This window comes from Aedes aegypti, chromosome 3 (assembly GCF_002204515.2).
Source record: "Aedes aegypti strain LVP_AGWG chromosome 3, AaegL5.0 Primary Assembly, whole genome shotgun sequence".
NCBI lineage: Eukaryota > Metazoa > Arthropoda > Insecta > Diptera > Culicidae > Aedes > Aedes aegypti.
The window spans coordinates 394,611,929-394,637,157 of NC_035109.1; the positions used below are offsets into that span (position 1 = coordinate 394,611,929).

General features: G+C 39.9%; 1 protein-coding gene across 1 annotated transcript; it reads right to left on the minus strand.

The window, feature by feature from the left end:
• Window positions 1–19,212: 19,212 nt before the first annotated feature.
• LOC5565428 (titin) lies at window positions 19,213–23,382 on the minus strand. The gene is made up of 4 exons (XM_021854686.1): window positions 23,175–23,382; window positions 22,556–23,114; window positions 21,916–22,496; window positions 19,213–21,858 (listed from the first exon to the last, which is right to left on the minus strand). Exons 1-4 carry the CDS (start codon window positions 23,254–23,256, stop codon window positions 19,316–19,318), a joined length of 3,765 nt encoding a protein of 1,254 aa, XP_021710378.1. The 5' UTR covers window positions 23,257–23,382; the 3' UTR covers window positions 19,213–19,315.
• Window positions 23,383–25,229: the final 1,847 nt, after the last annotated feature.

A 25,229-nucleotide genomic window follows, 5' to 3' on the forward strand; every position in this document is an offset into this window, starting at 1 on the left:
TAGTCTCTACCGTCCAGCCGTATCGCTACACCTGCAGATCAACCCAAAAGACTGAATCATAAATTGACCACGTTTAGATTGATGGACGACCCTTCTCGGATATAATCAACGTGAGAACCTATCACAGCGGAAATATCGATTGTGACTTGTGACGGTTAAAGTGCACTAAAGATTTTTCGTTGTGAACAACATTCGGTACCGACGCCCGGCACGGTATACGGAACGACTCAATCTACTCGAAGTCACAACTGATTATACGCAAATCATTGAAGCAGCGTTGCCGTATGAAGGAGTGCCAACCGATGCTCCTCTTGAGAACTGCTGGTCTCGTGTCAATTCCGAATATTTCTGAGGTTTTGGCCAACCATTGCATGGAAGCCAGCCACTGTGGTTTGAACCTACTGCCATACAAGTTGTGGCGGTAAATGGCGATTCTTAGCGTTGATGTCAATCGGTTATTTGCCGGGCGAGTAGGTTTCAAGAACGACAAATAACGGACTTTAATGGTCATTAAAGTGCGGCAGGACGACGATGAGAATAATAAATGGAAGGGTCGTGTCCAAAAAGTGCCACTTGTAGGAACGATAGTTTGTCGATGCTCGCTTTCGCTTACTTGGGTGCGAATTGCTCCTGTTCGGTCTTAATTTTAATCCTTCGCCATGTTACTTAGAACTCAAGTGCAAGTGGGTCGAGGTTGCTTGAGAACTGGTGCCACATGCTGAGAGATTCTGCTCATTTATGGTTGGTCTTCTTTGCGCTTTGTTTGGAAAGGAATCTCAAGTTTTATGATTTGCTCGATAAAATTTTATGACGCCCAGTTTTCCGACAGTTAGTACTTCTCGCAAATATTTTCTTTAGTGTTAATGTGTTCTGAATTCTACTATTGTAATTGCACGGGAAGAACTAAGACGTGACACAATTTTGAAGCACAAGTAGATTAAATACGATTTTCGGTTGGTGTTAATACCATCAATGTTACTGGGAAACATTGTATGTTTCCTACAAATGTTTCCGAAAGTTGTTTATGACAGATGGTGCTCGAAAAAACAGCTTAAAGATGACCCTCATCCTCTCCATCCTCGACTGCGACCCGTGATCTCCAAGTCCTGGTCAATCCATTTAGCGCGCTGCGCCCCACGCCTTTTTTTCCGACCGGATTAGAAGCGAACAGCATCTTTACAGGGCTGTTGTCCGGCATTGTTGCAAAACTCTGTCTAGCGTATCCCTCCAGCTTTTGTCACCTTCAGGATACTGGGTTCACCGTAGAGTTCAGGGAGCTCGTGGTTCATCTTTCGCCGCCACACGCCATTCTCCTGCACGCCGCCGAAGATCGTCCTAAGCACCCGGCGTTCGAAGACTCTAAGTGCTTGCAGGTCCTCCTCGAGCATCGTCCACGTTTCAAGCCCGTAGGGGACTACCGATCTTATACGAGCGTTTCGTTCATCGTGAATTCGGTGCGCACTGGAGCCCTTATGGGCTGTAAGGTACGGCTTGCACCGATGACGCGCCTTCGTATTTCCCGATCAATATTGTTGTCAGCCGTCACCAAGGATCCGAGATAGACGAATTCGTTCACCACCTCGAAGGTATCCCCGTCTATCGTGACACTTCTTTCTAGACGGCCATAGTCCCGCTCAGTTCCACCTACCAGCATGTACTATGTTTTTGACGCATTCACCATTAGTTCGACTCTTGTTGCTTCGCGTTTTAGGCGGGTAAACAAATCTGGCACCGTTTCAAATTGTCTCACAATAATATCCATGTTGTCCGCAAATCAAATAAATTGTCCGGATCTCGTGAAAATCGTGCCCCCGAGACTTGAACGTACTGGAGTGTTCGCCCGAGATCTTCATGCAGTTTTGCCACCGTTTATTATTTCTCTTACCAATCTTGTGAGCTTCGCGGGAAAGTTGTTCTCGTGCATGATCTTCCATAACTCTACAGGTCAATACTGTCGTATGTCGCTATTCCCATGAACTCGTTTGCTATAGGCAGTAGACAACTGAAGAGAATCTGGGATAGCACTTTGTATGCAGTGTTTAGGATAGTGATTGCACGATAGTTTTCACACTCACCCTTTTTGTAGGCGTCAAATGGCTTTGCTTCCACTCCTCCGTTAGCTGTTCCCTTTTCCCGTATTCTGACTATCCGCCGACGCAGACAAGCGGCCATCCTGTCCGGGCCCAACTTAATGAGTTAAGCTCCGCCACCATCCTTGCCAGCGGCCTTGTTGTTCTTGAGATGTTGAATGGCATTTTTAACTACCCCCATCGTAAGAGCTGGTTGATTTCCACAGTCCGCTGTGCTGACGTAGCCATCACCTTCGCTGGCCTGTCCTCTTGTGCCTGCGTTCTCTGTGCCATTTAGGTGTTCATCGTAGTGCTGCTTCCACCTTTCGATCACCTCGCGTCCGTCCGTCAAGATGCTTATTCCAGCCCATCCTTAAACATCCATAAACATTTGACCTTGCGGCACGAAGCCTTTGCGGGATGAGTTGAGCTTCTGATAGAACTTCCGCGTTTCTTGACGACGGTACAGCAACTCCATCTCTTGGCACTCCACCTCTTCCAGGCGGCGCTTTTTGTCCCGGAATAGGCGGGTTTGCTGTTTCCGCTTCAGTCTGTAACGTTCCACGTTTTGCCGCGTAGCATGCTGTATCATTGCAACCCGCACTGCATTCTTCTCCACCAAAATCTCCTGGCACTCCTCGTCGGCTTCAATAGATCTTCACTAAGGTCATCAAAATTGATCCGGTGAAGCTGCATTGGTTGATAGGTACTTCGCTTGAATACAACTGAACTATTACAGAGTTTGTTACTTAGATATGTCGCAGTTTGTAACAAAATATTACATATTACAATTACTAAAACATAAATTAACTAACATAAATTTTATCTACATCAATCATAATGAAACCGAATATGTTATAATTTTAACAAATAAGTTCAAAAAGGGATGCTGAATCTGTTGCCATTTTCAAAAATGTCATAGCACGTCTAGTTTTTGTTAGATATTGACTGTTGAAAATCCGAAATTTGACTATTTAAATCAACTTGCATGCGAGTTTGCCAGCTTGTATGGAAATTTATTTGCCCAATTTCTCACAGAGTTCAAACTTCATGTGTATAACAATACTTATCAACAAAGTTCATATTACTCTCTATACTCAATTGTTATTTTTTATGGTTAAGATAAGTATTGTATTTTGTCATATGAAAGAAACGAAGAATTTAGTATAAAGACTGCAAGCATGTTGAGAAAATCAATTGATTCTAAATTTAATCGTGCAATTTAAACCAAACTATATACGAAATGAAAGTTAAAGTCCTATTTAGCATGCTTAGTGGATTAGATGACAAAAAAGTTCGATAAATCATATTTTAAATTTCATGTTAACATCAATGAAATTTAGCTTTGGCCACTTAACTAAAAATGACGTGCTGGAGTATTTCTGAAAACGGCATCAGATACAACAATCCCAAATCTACTAGAGACAAATCATTTGAGTATTTTGAAATGAGTATTTTCAAATCATCAAGTATTTTTACCATTTGGCGTAGATGTTCACGTGACTATATTTCAAACTATTCAAATTGTTCTAGCCATCTGTTTATCAGTGGATGTACTACGAGCTCGCTCAACTTCACGGCAAACCCACTATAAAAAATATGGTGAGAGCTTAAAGGATACGTAAGAAATTTGTTCAGGAAATTTCTTTAAGAATATTTAGGTTCTTCTGAGAACATTTCCATCAATTTTTCCACGTATTTGGCAGCGTCCATTTATCACGTAACGCTAAAATTGGAAATTTTTGACCCCCTCTCCCCCTCCGTAACGCTTTTTTGTATGAAAAGTTTCAAATTTTTGTATGAGCCGTAACGCTTGCGCCTACTCCCCCCTCCTCCTAGAGCGTTACGTAATTTGTGGACGCCGCCTTTGTCCCTTTTTATCCATTTTCTCTTAAGGTGAAGATAAGGGTGCGGCTTGTTCTTCAAAAATTTTCAAAACCATTAATTCGTCTTTTCTAATGAATTCAGGTCACATTTGGAATTTGAGCTATAAATATTAAGATTTAGAGGTGGCGAAAGCGCCATGAAGGTAAATTTTCAAGTTATAAAAAGTGTCTTTCAGTGAAATCACCATAACTTTGTTTTTTTCTAACGATATAGAAACTTTTAGCATCATTATCTTTAAAATTAAAATCAAAACTAGTCTTAGTTCAAAACAGTTATCTCCAAATTATTCCTCAATTTATGTTGTCAATTATGTTTGATCATAACTTTATAAACACTCATTCGATTCCTTATCTTCTTACATACTTTTGAATCAAATTTAGTTGTTGTAAAACTTTTCATGCAATACATTTGTCTGAAAAATGGTTTTGACTTACTTACTTATTCATTTATTTTTCAATGAAGAAATCAAATTTCTTCGAATGATTTAAGTTTTTTCCCCGAAAATAAGATTTTTTCTAAAATACTTTAGTTTATAAAGCATTTTGTTTCAATTACGAGTTGAATAGTGCATATATTTTTCACCATGCGTTAAAATATTTTTGTTTCAAAATTATTCAAAAATTGTTGCTAAGTCGTTTTTAGAGGTTTAACAAATGAGAAAAAGTAGTTTCAGCCTTAGCGATAATGTTTAACTGGCGAGAATTTAAAAAAACCTGTTTTTTTTATTTAAAAAATCATGTTTTTGGGCATTTTTTGTTAAATAAATTGGAAAAGACAATTTTTAGTGTAATGTAATGTATTAACAGTTTTGAAATAATTAAATTAGCTTTAAAAGCATGTAAACAGATTTCGAATCAGTTGAGTATTCCTGAAGTTTTGGTCGAACAAAGATTATTTTTTTAAGTAAAATGAAGAAAAAATTAGAGTAAACTACTTTAAACTAAAACTAGTTTTGATTTCAGACAAATTTGGTGTTCTATAAAGTTTTCATAAATTTAATTTTATAGGTGCTAGAAGTTTCAAAATCGATTGAAAAATAACAAAGTTATGTTTACTTCACTGAAGCGATTTTTTTTCATAAATTGAAAATAAACCTTCAAGTCGCTTGCGCCACCTTCAAATGTTAATATTTTTTGGTCAATTTTTTTTCTTTTTATGTGATTTGAATTACAAAAAAAAGGAATATTTGATTTTGAGAACTTTTGAAAAATAGGACGCACCCTAGTGAAGATAAATTGGAGCCAAACCTCAAGTTTTTAAAAGCACAAATCTAAAGAAACACACAATCGATCAAGTTGAAAATTCGATCGATCACCAGCGAGAGTCTAATTGATCAAGGTTCTCTAGATTTGTGATTTTAAGGTGTGGCTTCAATTCATTTTCATCTTAAATTTGCACTAGATACTTTACAAGCAACCTGTTTATGGATTTAATTAGCTCAAAGGAACATAGGGGAACTTACGTATTCTCGGCAGCTTAAGCCGATACCGTGCTTCTTTTGTAATTTTCTCGGACATCAGCAGACAAATTCCGTGTTTGTATGTATTTCATGTATGCGTTGCTCAATCCTCTATCGATTCACACCGACAGACTTTTCAAAATGCTTTTGGAAACGTTTTTACAACGCTGCGAACATCCCTTGTCAGTGTGACTATTGTCGGCAGCCTCAATCTCTTCGGCATTTTTCCCATAACAACTGCTGGTGAATCTCTTCGGCAGCTCCAAATCAGTCGCATTTCGAGGCGTGCTCATTTGAATTGATGACAACTCCGGCGATATCGTTTGTTTAGTTTGGGAAATCGCGCCAGCGGGAAGAGGGCAGAACAAAGAATCATCTGAATGTTTCCACTGATGTGTTTTGATAGAAAAATACTGTATATTTGGCGTTTGAAATTTGGTTGCCGATAATAGTCGAATGGTGCCGAAGCCGTAAGTCTCCCTATTTGATATTTTCGCATGGGCTTTCTCATAAAAATGCTCAACTACACAAACAAATTTCAAGTATTTGCCAAAGGGTTTTTCCCTTTGGCATTCTGTAAAATTATCGAGGTTTCCAAGGAGCTCTCTTCTCTTAATAACAAAAAAGTCTTCGTCTAAGTTGAAGCCTATGAATGTATCTAACAGTCTCAGCATAGTACTAATCCTCAAGATTACATGGTCAAAAGCTAAAACCTATGGAACGATTTGTTTGGTTTTCTCGTTTTTATTTCAATACAAACTTTAATTGACAAGTGCAGTCTCAGTTTTCATCCAAATGAGCTTAAATTTTTGGAGAACACTCAGAGTCTGAACTAGACTCGAATAAGCGGTGTAAAGCGAAAACGATATTTTGAACAACCCTTCTACATGTTCCTTTCATGGGTTTATAAAAAATACGCTAAGAGTATCCAAAAAAAATTCCACCTTTTTACAAGTACTACAGCAAAGGCGGGGCCCAGATAGCCGTAGCGGTAAACGCGCAGCTTGACCATGCTGAGGGTCGTGGGTTCGAATCCCGCTGGTCGAGGATCTTTTCGTAATGGAAATTTTCTCGATCCCCTGTGCATAGAGTATCTCCGTACCTGGCATACGATATGCACATGCAAAAATTAATAACTCAGTTAATAACTGTGGAAATGCTCATAAGAACACTGATCTGAGAAGCAGGCTTTGTCCCAGTTGGGACGTAATGCTAAAAAAAGAAGGCAGCAACACAATTTTCTGAAATATCTGTCAATAGCAAATGGTTCCAAAAGTTCCTTCAAGAATTACTTTAAAAAAATCTTTAAATCTTTAGCATTTTATCCAGAAAATGTCAACACTACTTTTTCAAGTATAAGTTAATTCAGAAAAACCTTTAAAAATTTCACGAGAGGATTTTTCACCATCTTTTTCGGAATCAAGACTCAAGAATGTATAACACTAAAATCCCTAAAATATGTTGGAAAAACTTTTCGTGAAATCGTTTAAGGAATTTCTGAAATAATTTATCCTAGAAAAAAATTGGAATTTTCTGAATAAAATGCTAAAGAAATTTTAAAGCAATTCTTTAAGGAAATTTTGGAATTATTTCTTGAAAACTACCACAATATTTGCAAAGATAAATCCATGGTGCAATTTCTTACGATTTGCTATAGACAGATATTTCCAAAAATTCTGCGACAAATCCTTGGAGAAGTATCTGGATTAATTGCTGAAAATTCTGTTGCTGTAAAACTTGTATGAAAGTGAATTTTTTTGAAACCTAACAGCGTATTTTTTGATAAATCCGTGAAAGGAACATGTATAAGGGTTATTCAAAACATCGTTTTTGCTATACACCGCTTATTCAAGTTTTGAGTTTCTGAAAAACTATTTGTATCATTGAAGAACAATAAATCTCCCAGTTTTATTGTGAGATCAGACTGAAAAGTATGTTTTTTACTATGACATTGTATTAGAAATTCATGTTAGAATCTCTAGAAAAAAAAATTGTAGGAAATTTTTGAAAGGCCTTTGGAAGAAATTCCATTAAAAGACAGTTGGAGAAGTTCTCATGAAAAAGTGAATCCTTGACGATTTTTGACGTGATATTGGTCGCATATGACAAAACAGAACTGACAACGGATATTCTAGGATCTCACCCACAAATCTATCAATTTTCAACCAATAGAAAACTCCAATGAACATCCATAGCAAATTGTATCCGCAAAACAGCTCGAAAAACACTTTCCGCTTCGGAAAAAAATATAACTTTTCCAACTAAACTTCGCCGTCTCCCCACATATGTATCTGCATGGGGTGAACCTATTTTTATTGTCACCCAATCGCGGCGCACAAATCGAAGGCAGTAACTTTTCCACTTTTCGTCTCAATCAGAACCTTTTGCACACAGCTCTCTGCTGAATGCTGCATTAGCGGAGGTGGGGGGATAGGTTGTCGTCCGGAAAGTTTTTCGTTTTCACATTTGGGCTCCAAATCAACTTAATCAACTGCAGGTATTTTGTACATTCTACTAACTCTGCGGCGAAAAGTTATGTCCCGTGGTTTGATTTCGGCAATATTTCTCGGTATAGTTGTGAGGGTTTTCGGTTTGGTGGGGGAAAATGCAAGTGGTCGGGAAAGTTCTGGAATTGCCAACGGTTAGGATGGATATTTTTGGCTTCAGTGTTGGGCAAATTAGATTAGAGATGTTGATTTATTCTTATTTTTCTCGCAAACTGGAGGTTGACTATTGCGAGTTTAGGCCTAAAAGTTTTCCATTGCATCGGATATCCGATGGGATTTTCAATAGTCTAAAGGAAATGGAAACTTTCTTCGTCGCGGTTGCCATTTGAATCGATTTCCTTGTATGCAAAATGGTTTTACTTAGAGGAACTTTTTGTTCATCGGAAAGCTTGATTCTTTTTAGGACTTTGGAGAAACTTATGCATGTATGCTAATAACAATATGGTCCAAAGGGAAGAGAGTTAGTCAGAGTGACATAATTCATTCCAAAGGGAGTACACGCACATGTCACTGCTAAGAACTTAGAAAAGCGTTTCCAAGAGGGGAACACCAAAAGCGAATGGAAAATGTTACATAACCTTTCTGGGACCACCAGAAGATCTACCGTGGGCTAAGAAAAACTGCTGAAGATGTTTTTAAACAAAGCTTCATGCTTTAATCCAAGAATATTCTGAACTATCTTTACATTGGCCCACAGTGCAATAAAGAGCAGCAATGTCGTGACACGTTCTTCACCTTTCTCCGGTAAGACAATTCTCACCTGACAGTGCGCGTCGCCAGGAGGAGAAGTTTAATTTGAATTTATTTCCACCCTGAGAATGCGACACCTTCCGATGTAATGTAAGACACGAACGCATTTTGCCGTCAGGAAGTGATGTATTGCTGTTATGGCCCAGTGGGATGAGTTGAAGCTGAACGCCACTAGCAATGGCTTTAATAATTTAAACACATGCGAATGCGTAAACTCTGAACAAACTTGGTGTTAATCGAATAGGTATTCATGTATGAGGCCGTTGGATTTATGGCCGCTACTGACATTAATGGGAGCAAAGTGGGTCAACCGTTTGCGGTGTAACTCACCCGTTGATTACTGCTCAAAGCTTATAATAGCAGATTTGATCCTTATTACAAGAACTCAACTAGCAAGTAGTCCATTACCGTCGGACCGACGATACCGCTTGATCCCAACATAATTCACTGTGAAATGATTTTTGCTCAGCACAGTTCGAACCAACCGTAGCAGTTTGGATTTCACAGTCAGTTAACGATACGCTATCAAGGGCTGTGACATCGACGCTTGATAGCGTATTACATAGCGCAGTGCGTTGTCATCTCTGTGGAATCCTTCAGACCATGACCATGCAACAGAGCCGATCTCCAGAGAGAGAGAGAAACGACCTTTTTAAATCGACAGGAAAATTGACACACTGACAATCTCGTGGCAACTTGATGCGGCGTAAATGAATAATTTTAAACACTTTACCGCACAATTAACGGCTCTTTAACGTTGTCCTGCCATTGATGGGGGTATTGTCCCATCACCGTCGCCGAGTGTCATCTGCCAGGAATTACATGAGCCCTTTTGTATGTGTGTGCGAGCAAGGACGACGCGGCAACCGCCCATTACATGGTTATTACGATTGTCATGTCACGCGCAATACCGTCACGGCTCGGTTTGACTCATGATAGCAGATAGACCAACTTGAAGATGTTACCGGAACGAATGGACGTGGAAGGTTGTATGCAATCAAAAGTTAATCGTTTATTGTGCGGATAGATGCCTATTACACTTTTAAAGAAATCCAGTCAATTTGACTTCTTCGTGGGAAAATCGATATTCATAACATCCTAACTAACAATTTTGGCGCTTTAAGCCAAAAATGTTTGCTCTCTGCTGTATCGCACCAATTAGACATTGCTTCAACTTGTCAATACTTGGAAGTTTTGATGAAAACATTAAATGTATAGTTAGCGTCAGAAATATATTGTATCATATTGTATATAAAGGCTTCCCCTACATTGAAAATGGACAATCTTCTCTACCATATTTCTGCTCTTTAGCATTTTTTTATACTAACCGCCTCACCAGTAGTTTCTCTCTTTGATGATTTTACACCAATCCGATGATGAGATATGAAAAATACTGCTACAACATTTCTCCTTCAAAGATTAATCAATCCATTGAGTCCAGGTTTGATCAATCTTTCTCCTGTCATGAGTTGATCCAACCAGAAGAAAAACTTCATCTGCAACCGGATCCGAAGCGAACACCATCTTTTCAGGGTTGCAGTCCGGCTATCTTGCAACATGCCCTGCCCAACTTATCCATCCAGCTTTGGCCACCTTCTGAATACTGGGTTTGCCGTAGAATTAGGCGAGCTCGTGGTTCATCCTTCGCCGCTACACACCATTTTCCTGCACACTGCCAAAGATCGTCCTGAGCACCCGAAGTTCGAAGACTCCAATTGCTTTCAGGTCTTCCTGTAAAAAACTACCAGTCTTATGAGCGTTTTGCACATGGTACATCTTGTGTGGGTGTGAATCTTTTTTGACCACAGCTTCTTGTGGAGACTTATAGTCGGCCCGACTTCTACTAATGATGCGCCTCCATATTTCACGGCTACCGTTGTTGTTAGCCATCAACAAGGATCCAAGGTAGACAAACTCGTCGACCACCTCATACGTATCCCCGATTATCGTAACACTTGTTCGGAGTACAATGCGATTATCGAATTATTTCGCGAATCCGGTTAGGCGTAATTATATCATGGATCACATCACCAACTATTGGTGACCCCCTCTACCTTATCCCGCTACCGTGGAAATGCAGAGGTGATCTCGGTCTCTAGTAACAACGGTTGTCACACTAACATTCCTTCCCTTCCCCCGATGACCGTATAGACGTGGCCGGCGCCATGGTCAATCACGGAGTAGCGGGACCCTAACGAAAGGCGGAAACACGAAAGGCGGAATCACGAAAGGCGAAAACTCAAAAGGCAGACTAACTTAGACGTGTAACAAAAGGCGGAAAATAACATAAGACATAATCTAAAAAGGCGGAATCATTCAAAAACGATTTTAAAATGCTTACTTTAGCTTCCAAACAATAATTAGACTGAGCTGGTTCCCATTCATATCAGCGTTTTCAAAATCACTAAGCGGACTTAGAATTTCTTTTCAAAAACGGTGTTTTTTGTTTTTCAATTTATATGTAGGTATTAGCCAATATGATAGGTAAATACCATCCAATGCCCTCCATTACGCTGCGGTGCCACTATAACCGAGAAATATTATCTCGCGCCAGGTTGATGTTGGGTGAAATAACCGTCGCCTGTTTCTATTTCTTTTATTTATTGTCGCCTGTTTCAGCCTTAGGTTTGCGCTAAATTTTCGATAAATCTAGTCAATATTGTTGCTTTTTCTTCTGTGGCACTACGCCCCCACTTAGACTCAGTCTGCTTCTCAGCTTAAAGTTCAATGAGCACCTCCACCGTTATTAACTTTCAGTTCGCTTCGAGTAGTCAACCTTGTTGGACGTATATCCGAAACAGTGGTGATCTATTTCAATAGAAGAGAGTTTGTTACCTACAGTGCGACTTTGAGTGCCTTTGTGCCTCTGTGCGGTTTTTGGCCAATAGAAATTGTGAACAAAAGAAACGGACAATGGCGACCAACGGCTATCATGAAAATACCATACGTATGTACTTCGGACGGGAGCTCACCAATCCGAAAGATAAAGAAGTTTTTAATTTCTTCAAAAAGAATGGCATTAAAAGTGATATGCTTTTGTCAATGTACCGGGAGGGCAAGGAATACTCCGTCTTTGCCAAGTTCCGCGATGAAAGAGTTTTGAAGGAAACGTTGACAAGATTACCAGCTACAGTTGTTTTTGAATACGACAATGGTGACAAGGTGTCCATCGCAATTTCGATTGCTGGAAAACAGTTTCGATACGTTCGTATCTTCGGTCTTCCACCTGAGGTTGAAGATAGGGAAATAGCAAAAGAGCTCCAAAAGTTCGGTATTATTCATCACATGGTGCGTGAAAAGTATGGCGCCGATACTGGCTACCCCATCTGGTCAGGCGTCCGCGGTGTGCATATGGAAATACTTCGTGATATTCCAGCTAGTATGCACATTGGACACATGCAAGCTAGAATTTACGATGATGGACTGCAAGTGAAATGTTTTATTTGCGGATCTACGGATCATGTGAAGGCAAACTGCCCGAAAAGGTCTTCAACGGTGAATGATCGCCTAAGGAAAGTTGTTGGTGATGATAGTCGTGCTGGTGCTGTTGCTGCTGGGGTGAGGGATGATGGTGTGGTTGCTGCTGTTGCTGAGGGTCATGATGGTGTTGCTGGTGGTGCTGCTGGTGATGCAGGTCCTGGTGAGACTGTGACGGCCACAAGCTACAAAGATACTCTCTTGGGAGTTAAACCAAGGGACATTGGGTTGATTGGATTGAAACCAGCGGTATTGCTGGTTCAAGTGGAATGGTAGTTTTAACAAAGAATTCAGATCAGGCTAACTCAACTGACATTCAACATGGGACGGTGAGAAGCAAACAAGTGTCGGAGTCCAACGAAATGGAATCCGAATTCGTAGTTGTCAATCGCAAACGGGGACGCACTCCAAAACGAGCGGGACAAAAGGAAACAAATTCCGATCTTTCGAGCACGGAAGCTGATCATGATTGCAGCGAAAAGGCAACCACGGTTCCTATGACGCCAGTCATAAGTGAGCTGCAAGGTGCCAGAACAAGGTCTAAAAGTAAGCAACTGAAAACAGATGAAGGTGAGACATCAATTTGTAAAGAAGTTCCGAAATAACAGGTCTACATAATGAATTATATTTTATCTGTTGGAACTGTCAATTTAAACAGTTCAAACTCAGATTTAAATCAGAACTTGTTAAAGGATTTTATAAGGGATTATAACTTAGATGTTATCCTTCTTCAAGAGGTAGTATTTGAAAATTTCCGTTTCATAAATTCTCATAAAGCAATAGTGAACAGACAACCAAGATCATTAGGTACAGCAATGTTAATCAGAAATGGGTTGGATTACAAAGATGTTCTCTACCACCCTAATGGGAGAATATTGTCAGCTACAGTTGCAGACATAAATTTTGTGAATGTCTACGCATTTTCGGGAACGAATAGAAAAAAAGAACGTGATGAAATGTTCCAAACAGATCTTGCTGTGCATCTCAGTAAGTATCCAAGCACATCAATGATATTGAGAGGAGATTTTAATTGCATTTTAGAAATAGGTGATTCCAGAAATTCAACTAAAAATTATTCAACAGCTTTGAGGAGTTTGACTGATTCTCTCAAACTGAGCGATGTTTTATTAAAAAAGAAATCCAATGAATATACATTCCTAAGAGGTGATTCAGCTTCACGAATTGATCGTTTCTACGCGCATTCGTCTATGATTGAGAATATCATTCAAGCTCAAACTGTGACCGTAGTTTTTTCGGATCATCGAGCTGTTTTCTTCAAATTAAAAGTTCAAAAGCAAAACTTGGCTCTGCATGGCAGGGGTTATTGGAAAATTAACGCACAGATGGTTGATAATGATGAAATTAGTTCGAGGTTTTCCACGGAGTTTGAAAACTTAAAAAATAGGCATATTTACTCAACGGATCGCAGTTCTTGGTGGAATTTTGCTTTCAAGAGGAAATGTCGAAGTTTCTTCAAAAATGAAAGTTGGATTGCTTATAAATCCCTTCTTCAGAGTAAACAAAGTTTACATCACCAAATGAATAATTTAACTGATCGTTTGATTCTCGGAGAGGACGTTTATGATGAGTTACAAGTAACCAAATCAAAAATCATGGAAATAGAAATTGAGCGTATGGCAGGAAGTGCTTACAAGCTTGGTCCTAAGTCTCTATCATGTGCACGCAGAAGAATTTCTGTATGTTAAGATTACAATCCTGTCAATTACTTTTACTTACGCACAAATAGTTGTTTCGAAATAAAATTAACTTACGCCAACACTAAATTAACGTCAAATCAAATACACACACTTCTTTGATTAAGCTATCCACTTGTACTTATAACAATCATAATTTTGATCATTATCACTATTCGGAAACATTCACCTCCCTAGACTTCAAGTCATGTTCACAAATCTACTTACTTCTAACTTGCAAGGAATAGTGTAGGTACTTAGATGACCACCTCTCACGCAGGAGACCACATATCAAGTTTGTCGACTCGCCCTTTGTTTTCATTTTTGCAATGTTGTTTTTAGACCGATAAAGCAGCACCGAATCTTTCCAGATATGATGATAAAGCAGAACAAAATGCTGAGTAAACATTGCAAAATATTGTAAACTCAATAAAATTCACTTTGAGTCAACTAAAATATAGTTAAATTTTGACGTTTGACGTTTGTAAATTCAATCAAAAATATAGTTGTCAACAACTATATGGTATAGTTATGTTTAACAATATACTGTCAATTCAACTATATTTTTAGTTATCTCTAAATTAACCTTAAAATATAGTTAAATTGAACGGAAAAATGATTACGAACACTATATTTTGTTCTCCGTGTGATGAAAAAATTAGTGTATATCAAATTGCTGCACAGTTGAAAAGATCTTCTTCGTATATTCGTTTGAAAGATAATGGAGTTTTGATTTCCGATCCTTCATTACTTGGTAATAGTATTTTCGAACATTTTTCAAAGTTGTTTGATGAAGACCATTCAGATGAGGTCAATAATGAAGATGTATTAAGCGATGTAGATGTTTGTCTAGACTTGGATGATCAGAATATGCTCATTGCACCAATTTCGATTGATGAAATACAGACGACACTGAAAATGTGTTCATCAAAAAAGTCCCCGGGTCCAGATGGCCTAACGTATGAATTTTATTTAAAAAATTTTGACACTCTCAAGGAAGAACTCTGCTATATTTACAATTCATATCTACTTGATTCAATCACTCCTCCGAAGGAGTTTACCTCTGGTATTATAACACTGATACCAAAAAACGGGGATGCGTATGATTTAAATAATCTTAGACATATAAGTCTGCTTAATGCGGATTATAAATTATTCAGCAAAATTCTAGCGAACCGAATCAAGACAGTTTTGAAGAAAATTGTAGGTCCTGGTCAGGTTGCATGTGTGGATAATAAGTCTTGTGTTGATAACATCAAAAACATTCGCCGATTAATTACAAGATCTCTTGAGAATAAAAGGGTCAAAGGTTTCTTGGTTAGCCTTGATCTCCAAAAAGCATTTGACAGTGTAAGTCATGCTTTCCTTTGGAAAATACTACGGAAATATGGTTTTCCCGATAAGCTTGTCACCTGTTTACAGCAATTATATGCGTCTGCAACATCATGTGTACAATTTAATGGATTTATTACGAAAGAGTTCCCAGTTAAAGCATCCGTTAGACAAGGGTGTCCTTTGAGTATGGTACTTTTCGTAATTTACATTGAGCCTCTCATACGCAAATTACAATATAGTATCAACGGCGTTCTTGTTTATGATAGGTTTTTGGTCGTTACAGCTTATGCTGATGATCTTACACTCTTCGTGAAAAACGAAGAAGAGTTTGATTTGATGCTTGATATTATTAATTGCTACGGTATTCGTTCTAAGATTAAATTAAATCTAGAAAAATGTTCATTTGTTAGAATTAACAATTGTAAAGGAGGACCATTTTCTATTAAAGAGGTTCACCACCAAAAAATACTAGGAGCACGCAGAAGAATTTCTGTATGTTAAGATTACAATCCTGTCAATTACTTTTACTTACGCACAAATAGTTGTTTCGAAATAAAATTAACTTACGCCAACACTAAATTAACGTCAAATCAAATACACACACTTCTTTGATTAAGCTATCCACTTGTACTTATAACAATTATAATTTTGATCATTATCACTATTCGGAAACATTCACCTCCCTAGACTTCAAGTCATGTTCACAAATCTACTTACTTCTAACTTGCAAGGAATAGTGTAGGTACTTAGATGACCACCTCTCACGCAGGAGACCACATATCAAGTTTGTCGACTCGCCCTTTGTTTTCATTTTTGCAATGTTGTTTTTAGACCGATAAAGCAGCACCGAATCTTTCCAGATATGATGATAAAGCAGAACAAAATGCTGAGTAAACATTGCAAAATATTGTAAACTCAATAAAATTCACTTTGAGTCAACTAAAATATAGTTAAATTTTGACGTTTGACGTTTGTAAATTCAATCAAAAATATAGTTGTCAACAACTATATGGTATAGTTATGTTTAACAATATACTGTCAATTCAACTATATTTTTAGTTATCTCTAAATTAACCTTAAAATATAGTTAAATTGAACGGAAAAATGATTACGAACACTATATTTTGTTCTCCGTGAGTACATGTGTCATGCAAATGGACTGAGATGTCAAAAATCACATATGATAATATAATTAAAAATATTCAACTTCAATTGAAGAATAGTAAAATTAGGAATATGAATACCCACGCAAAAGCAATATTTTTGAACACATTTGTTCTTTCAAAGCTCTGGTACTTAGCGCAGGTAATTCCTCCCAGTAACCTCCATCTAGGTAAAATCAAATCCATGGTGGGGCAGTTTCTGTGGGGTAGCTGTATATTTAAAGTACATCGCAACCAACTATATTTAAGAGGCGAAGACGGAGGAATTGGCCTTGTCGATGTGGAAAGTAAATGTAAAGCTTTGTTCATTAAGAACATTCTTTACGATCGTGATGGGGCTACAAATCCTGAAGAAAACTATTTATTGACACTAAATTGCTTAAGCAGGCTCACTAGAAACGCAAAAGGGTGGATAATGAAAGCCAAACATTTAAAAGAAAGCTTTGATTTGACGTCTGTAAAATTGCTTTATTGGTATTTTATTGATAAGAGGAACTTTGTTCCAAAAGTTGAAGAAAAATTTCCCCAAATTGAATGGGAAAATGTTTGGGAAAACATTAATTCGTGTTACATACCATTGGAGGATAAATCCAGGCTTTACTATTTTGTTAACGACTTAATTCCCAATAAGGAAAAATTATTCAATTACGGTATTGGCCGTCTTCAAAATCCGAACTGCGAAACGTGTTTAAAAGTGGATAATAACACACATCGCATCATGGAATGCTCTACTGGTGCACAGCAAGTCTGGGAATGGACAAAAAAAGTTCTAAGAAACCATCTCAAAATCAAATTCAAAAACGCGGAAAATATTTTATCGTGGAAGATAAATCCCAAAAATAGTAGACAAAAAATGGCCTTGTTTATTGTGTGTAGGGCAATTAGTTTTAATCTGTATAAGGAAGGGGGTTTGTACAGTTTTAAAAAGCAACAACGAGAGATGCGTTGGAACCATAGAGTTGCTTTTAAGCAACATTTCGGAAAGTTTTGTAATGTGTGCTAGTCTAAATAAATGTGTTAACATAATTATGTATAAGTTACGTTATGTTATGGATAAAAATCTCTGTATATTCTTAACTTTAATGAAATAAACAATTTGAAGAAAAAAAAAAAAAAACTGAGAGCCTTTTTTTTGTCAAAGTTGTTATTTTCGCAATCTTATATCGTGTAATTCTACGACACTAGTCCGAAAGGCACTTGCTCGAAAGTAACATTAGCCCTAATGATGTACATAGTCTATTCTTTGAAAAAGAAATATCTAATACATTATCAGTGATTTGTCCTTCTTTTAATCATCGGCTATTCTTTCTGGACTTATCACCTTGAATATGTTTGGCGCCACAAGCCACTTAAGAGCCAGTTGAAATTGATTTTTCTTTGAAACATATACTGTTTTTTCGCCTAATATTGTTGCTAGTGATATTCAAGCTGATCATATTCGTGTTAATGTTATGGCACAGAAAAACAGACGTACCAGCTAGAACAATTACCCATTTGAAACTTTGTCTCGCAAATGTTACTGTCTAATGCTAAAAATGCTGTGCTTGGCAAACCGAGAATCAGGTGGCAGTAGTGCGTAAAAGCGATACGAGCGCTACGACTGGCCAATCGACCAACCATAAAATATTAGAATTGTGCACAATTTTGCTGTACGATGCACATAATTCGAATGTTCCGTCTGTTTGTAAGTGGTTATAGAATCCTCGCATTCCAAAATGCTTCATAGAAGTGCCTTTGTAGTTATTTTTCCCAAATTGGGAATCCCAATACGGTGCTATAATAGATTTACTGCAAACGCCATAATTCGGACCATCGCATTGGCGCATGGAAACATCGAGTCATGGAACAGAAATGCTTTGGAGAGTTGCACAGAATACGAACTATTATGTCATATTCTTTACTAGTGTGAAAATCAAATTTGATTTGTGAACATGTGACATCATTCCTATCGTAGCATTACCACACGGACAACTAGATCATTTTTTACAAATTTGTTCGAGGTGGATAGGAATGACCTAGGGAAACAGTTATATTATGTTATGTTATGTTATGTAACAGTTTGGCCATATGATGTATGTAACCTATTTGGCCATATGATAAATTTCGAAATCATTCACATTTGGAATCTTTTTGAATGGTTTACCGTAACGACATATTTAATACCTTACGAGACACAAAAAATAATTCAAAATTTGAAAACAATTTAATTAACACATATAGCGAAATAGGGAACCATTACGTCCATCACTGGTATACCTACTCTATATCACCTTTTTTTTTATTGTACACCGTAAAAACCTGTTTGAGGGGACCATCATATTAACCATGAAATTTTAGTTTTGGTTTTAGTATGATATCATGAGTCGTTATAAAGTCATGGAACATCGACTCATGGAGGTTTCACTGTAAAAGCAAACCGCAGAATCACATAAGGCTAATTTAAATTTGGCGGACTTTTTGAACCAGCAGAGCAAACGGCTGACCGTTTGCTCTGCTGGTTCAAAAAGTCCGCCAAATTTAAATTAGCCTTATGTGATTCCGCCTTTCATGTTTCCGCCTTTCGTGTTTCTGCCTATCGTAGGACACCCCTAGTAACAACGGTTGTCACACTAACATTCCTTCCCTTCCCCGATGACCGTAAGGACGTGGCCGGCGCCATGGTTAATCACGGAGTAGCAACTACGAATTGTACGGTCATCTATGCTTATGCTTATGCTTAAATATCGATTATCACAGTACCGTTTTTGAAGCACTGAAAATTACTGTTTTTTTTTTCGCTTTAGGCAGTTTTAAAAATTTCCGAGAGCCGAAAGAATTTGTGTACGCACAGTACGATGCGCACTGATTTTTTTATGATAAAAAATACATCAATTGTACACAGATATAAATATATTTATAAAAATATAACTCACAATCCAGAACCATTAACTATTCCTCTCTCTCTCTCTCTCTGCCGAAAACACTGACAACCTGTTCACCTGTCAGCGGTCGTAGAGCCTGGTCGCGGTAGCATGGTTCGGATCCCAGAAGAGGATGGTTGCGCTGGTATTTGTGTCGCAGATGTCGATCCCGGTAGCGGAATGGGACGCGGTGGCCTTCTGACGGGTATTGGAGTTGCCGAGCCGGCACGTGGTCTTGGCGCTTGAACCCCAGCAGGCAGCGCAAATGGTTCGGGAGAAGCTCCTCTTGCTGGACGTCGGATAGCTTGTGGCCTTGCCGGTGTTCTGGCGGAAGTTGGTCTCGCTGCAGATGGTCTAGCTGCGGCTGGTCTCGCTGCAGCTGGCCTCGGTGCAGCTGGCCTCGGTGCAGCTGGCCTCGGTGCGGTTGGTCTGGCGGTAGGTACTCGCGCTGCAGCTTGTCTTGTTGCCGACCTAGCTGGTGGCCGCATTTGACGTCTGCCTGCAGTAGTTGACCGGGTTTCTGGTTCAAGGGCCATTGGTCCTAACCAGGCAAAGTCTTTATCGTCTTCTAAGAATGGTGATCCCGCAACACTGGTTATCATGTCAGTTACAACTTGTTGAGCCTGTTGGATCATTTGCGTAGCTTGCTGACTAGCTGCTACAGCTGCGGCATCCACGGCATTTTCTTCAATTTCCAAACTTGACTCCAGAAGCGCTTGCTGTTGCAGTCTGGTTTTCTCGAGAAGATTCAACATTTCCTCTTGCATTGCTTCGGGTGGAGGTGGCAGTTCCTGCTGTGGTCTCGATTCTGCAAAGAATTCTTCGACAAATTGTTCGTCTTCATCCACCTCATCTTCCAGAACACCATCTGGAGCTACAATCGATTGCACATCATCCAGAACGTCGTTCATTGCTTCAACAATTGCTTCAGCCTTATCCAAAATAGCCGCATTGTCTGGAGTTTTCGAAACTGCCGATGTTGCAGCTGCTCCCGATTGAATGGAATTTTCCAGTTCGTCTAGAGTTGCATCCAGGAGGGCGTCCGCGGGGAAACTCTCATCAAGGAATGACGGAGACTCCATGCTTAAGTTGTGCAGTGCTTCCCTAAAATCACGGAGGGAGCTTTGAAGGTTACGTGCAGCCGGAGAACGAGGATCGCCGCCTTCAGCGATTACTTCCTTCACCGACTGGTCCAAGGCTTCAACCATTCTGTTCGCCGTTTGACGCGCCGGACTCGCAAACAGAGACTCATCCAGTTCTTCATCATCAATCAACCCGAAGGAAGACGTGTCGAGGTCTACGATTCTCTTTTCCCATACTTTGGCAACATCGTGAACCCGGTCGGAAATTTCTTGCAGAGCTCCAACCGAATCTATACTCCTATCCGCTGCTTCTTGTACAACCGGCTCTGGTACGGATTCTGCAACCTGCTGGATTATTTGCGCTCCTTCTACGGTGGCATTTATGACGTCGGATAAATCTTGGAACTGTAGAGATAACCGAATGGGACTGAATGGCACTGGCTCTTCAGGGGCCATTTCCGGCGGAGCAGCATCCACGTTGATTGGTGTTTTCGTTTGAGCCGACTGTCGGAGGGATCGCAATCTTGAGTGCAGAGTTGTCAGCGTTTCAGCACCTCGAGCACACTCAATTCGCAGATTTTCGATTGAAGGCGTTCTTGGTATTTCTTCGATGTTCTGAATAAGCTCACGATGCGCCTCCACCTGCTGTCCAATTTGTGACATAATGTTGGCCAGTTGCTCCATTCGCTCCGGAGTGGTCAGCATAATGTCGTCCATCATAGAGGCTACGCTTCTGGGTGATCTGGGAGTGAATTCAGGAATATCGTCACCTGCGTCGATCAAACGAGCCGTGGTACCTCCAGGCGAAACCTCTGGGCTGTAGCGTGGGGTGCTAACCGGTGGTCTCGTACGAACTAGAGGCATCACAGGAGTTTTCCACTGTGGTGGACTCGGTTGATCATCAACGAACTGAATATCTTCATCTTCCAGTAGACCTTCCTCCTGCCATTGTCTCGGAGAAGGTGTTGGTGCTCGTGGGGCTGATGCGCGTACTGGACTTGGAATATAAATGAGTTCATCGCGTAATTGGATGTCCTCATCGTCCAGTAGACCTTCGTCTTCCACAAACCAATCGGTAAGCTGCCTTGGAGATCTTGCAGGTTGTACGCCTCGTGGAGTGGTTGCACCACGTGGTGTGGGTGGTCGAGAGGATGGTGAGAGAGGAGTTCGTGGCGTTAATATACGAGGCAGGCTTGGTGGCGTATGGATCTGCACTGGATGTTTCTCGGCAACAGGACTTGTATCCAACAGAAATGGTTGCTGGGTGGTGGTTTCCTCTTCAGGAGCGAATTCGAGAGCTTTAGGTAGAACTGGCTTTGAAGCGTAATACTTTCGCATGATTTCACGAGTTCTTGTATCATCCGTTTGGAACATCAGATTGGAACGCCTCATGGTTTCCGCAACTTCGTGCTCAATTTCCGGCGTTCGAATACGCATGCGCTCGTCCGGAGTCACATGAAGAGTCTGCTCTGGGATAGGATATTGCTTTATGATATCTAGAACTTGAACACGTTCGCCGCGTTTTGATGGAGTCCCTTAAAAAAAAGGAATAGGTTATTGCTGTTCAATTATATCAAAGATTAATCGAATACATTTAGACGCTGTGATCCTTTCTCGAGGGTAGTTGAACTTCGTTTTTGGATCTAAACCAAATTCCTCCGGTTGATAGGAGAGGCCTTGTGTCGAACCACCTGCAGAGAACAACGGTGGCGTTTCCGGAGCGAATGGATGAGGCGTGAATCTTATCGGTGATCTCCGGATGGGTACTGATGGTGCTCTCACAGGTGAAGGAGGCTGTACTTCAATAACGGGAACATGTGGCGATGATGGCTGTGGAGGGGCTTGTGCAGCTCTAGATGCCTTAGGAATCGCTCCGGTATGTCTGGGAACAGCACCAGACGGCCGGGGAATCGTTCGGGGCCTTTTAGGAATCGCACCAGTTGGCCTCGGGACAGCACCAGATCCACGTGGCGAACTGGCAGCAGCTGCAACAGCAGCACCAACTGCTGCTGCGACGGCTTCTTCAACGGTCGTAGATGAAGTCGAAGGTTGGGGCGTCCTTCTAGGAGGAGTCGATTCTTGCACGAAGCTAGTGAGGGGAGTTTCCTGCTCTGGTTCTGGCTCTGGTGCTTTGAAGCCCAAACGTTTCTGGAGGCGTTTCGGTACTCGACGTCTTTATGAAAAAAAAAAAGGATGAGAAATGAGACAAGGTCATAACATCTTATAACTTACGGTCTACTTGGTCCCGAAAACTCAGCAAAGTGCTCATCGCGTATCTGAATCTGTTTGCGTCCCAACTGATCGACAGTGACCTTCAGTTTCTTCTTTTCCGATCGTAGCAGATGTTCTATGCCGGCATTTAAGTCCCGCATGGTGGACTGCGAAGGACCTCTCATCGGTGGTGGAATTCGGGACTGGTTGGCTCGTTGGAAGTCGTAGATGGGTTCCAGTGTGTAGACGTAGTAAAAATGTACTCCAAATTTTGGGATCTCTTGCGTTACGGCAAACTCCGTGGACATTTTACCACCGGTAAGACCAAACTGGGCCAACGGAGGTGGAGGTCTTTGCGCCAGTTCTTCATCGAGCAACTTCTGGATATCGCTAGCTTGGATTTCCTTTTGGAAAGGCTCCAGCTTGTTGCCATCCGGTGGGGTCTTCTTGAACGGGCCTACGATACGTTTCTGCTGCAGGGTGATCAATAGCAGGGTCATGTAGTGGTTACGCCGTTCGGAATCTTCCGGAGATTGACACGCAGCCAATTTGCGCAGCCATTGTGCGGCAAGGACTCTGTCTACAGAAGATTAATCCATTATCAATTATTTGGTTCTAAGGGTAACTAGAAGAAGCCTACCTTCATCGTTAAGTTCCAAGATCAAAACTTTTGCGATACGATAAAAGAACTTGAAATTTTCTTTCAGATTCTCGTTTTCCATTGCAATGCCAAATTTCGTATCAAATAAATAAGTCACGGAAAAATTTTCGAACCCTTCGCAGATTAGAGACACTGCTTTCCGAAAGAAGAACTTGGTGAAAAATGATCCTGTCAATGACTGCTTGCCGGGCAGTGCTTACTTCGATTCATGTAGTTTTCATGAACAAATGTTTTTCCAAAGTCTGAAGACCAGAGGTCTCAGAGGTCTCCTGAAGATCTTTTTTGTGCATGTCATTTCTATAAATCCTGCCAAACTGATGAAGATGGAGTACACAGTTGTTTGGATGACTTTCAAGGTATGGAAACATGAGTTTGGATTCGGGATTATCTAATCATGAGTTGAATAAAAGTTTTAAATTCTGTAATTGAATGCTCCGAAGTGAAAGAAGAAATTTTGAAAGATGATTGCCATTGAGATGTGAGGATCGATCACTCCAGAAATGGATACACCGGGCAAAAATAATGACAGACATCGGATCATCTAACTTATGTATAACTTAACTATACTTCCCATATAAAAAATCGAATGATATAGAAGATCGTATGATAAGAAGATACACAGCCAATTCAGATTACCGACCCCAGTAAAATTTTACTGGGTTTTGGAACTACGGTTTTTTCGGTAATTTTTACGATCACCGAAAAAACCCAGTAATCCAAAATATGTTTTGATTGATGGAAATAACTGACTTAGTCAGTAAAATTGTTGAGCGTTTTTACCGGCTTTCCAGTTTGCCATGCTTCATGCTTTGCTTCTCCGGATACTGTTTTTTTCAGAAATCAATACAAATTAAAACCCAATCGACATGAACATGAACATCGACATGCATTTTTCGTACGAATAAACATCTACGGTATGCTTATATCTCAGTGGAAGTAATCGAAAAACGTGTGACAAAATCATTATTTGGTTGGTTTGCATACAAGAGGCAAACTCAATGATGCAGATGAATTTACCTCCTGTAAACTAACCGAATTTTCCAACGTAAGCAGTTAAAATCGTGCTGAGCCTTTTTGGCTACTTAAAATAGTTGATTTTCTCACTAAATTTCGACTACTTACCACGAGAAAGCGCAAAATAGGTACAGGAAAAGTTTGGTTGCAATAGCCGTGTCTTCCGGCGCCGGACGATTCTACAGCAGGAGATTCTCATTTGACACTTTCCCGCATGCGCATCAGTTTGTTTTGATTTGATTTTGACGACAAGTCAGTAAAAAAATATCAACTACTGAATAGTCGGTAATTGTTTTTACTGACTTTTCGGCCTGTTCGGTAATGTTGCAAAATTGGGTCTGACAGCTACCGTAGTTCAGTAAAAAGTAAAAATTATTACTGAACCTCAGAAGTTTTCAGTCAAAAAGCTGAAAGTTCGGTATTTTTTATAATTTACAATTCGTACCCAGTATAAAAAATTACCGAACAAGCAAATCGTGATTGAGTGTGTATAAGCAGATGCGTGCAAAACGCACTCCGTTGGGCTGTGTGACGTATTTTCGTGCAGTCAGGCATTGCAGAATACGCTCTCATTTGAGTATGAAGCACGATCAAAGCAAGCAAAGAAAGTTGCGGTCCACGATCATCAATGTATCGCAAGTTGTAACAAGTCTGATGAATGGAAGCAGCGAGAGAGCGATGATAAAATCCATTTTTCTTGTTTACCGTTGGGGGTAGGTGTTTTTCTTTACTGGCACGATAAACAATCCACAAACTTCCAATAGCATCCCCCAGGTTTGGAGCATGTTTAGAGGGGTTTTATCATGCACTACTATCCCCCCAATCTCATCAAAGTTGTAGCAGTATATGATCAACGTTTTCTCATAATGTGCAGCATATTATGATAGTTTTAGAGAGCGGTATGTGACATATTCTCTCAATTTTCTCAGGATTCAATCCCTGCGTGCAGTAGAACGATGAGTGATTAAAATAGCTATGCGCCGCACAGTGGCGCATGGCCGGACAAAACCTCAAAAATTC

Bases quoted from the DNA above. Each gene is read 5' to 3' on its own strand.
- LOC5565428 (XM_021854686.1), bottom strand. From the start codon at position 23,256: ATGGAAAACGAGAATCTGAAAGAAAATTTCAAGTTCTTTTATCGTATC. The intron at 22,497-22,555 runs GTAAGTTATAAG...TTTTTCATAAAG, and splicing joins TTTTCGGGACCAAGTAGACC to ACGTCGAGTACCGAAACGCC. The intron at 21,859-21,915 runs GTATTCGATTAA...CTTTTTTTTAAG, and splicing joins AAGGATCACAGCGTCTAAAT to GGACTCCATCAAAACGCGGC.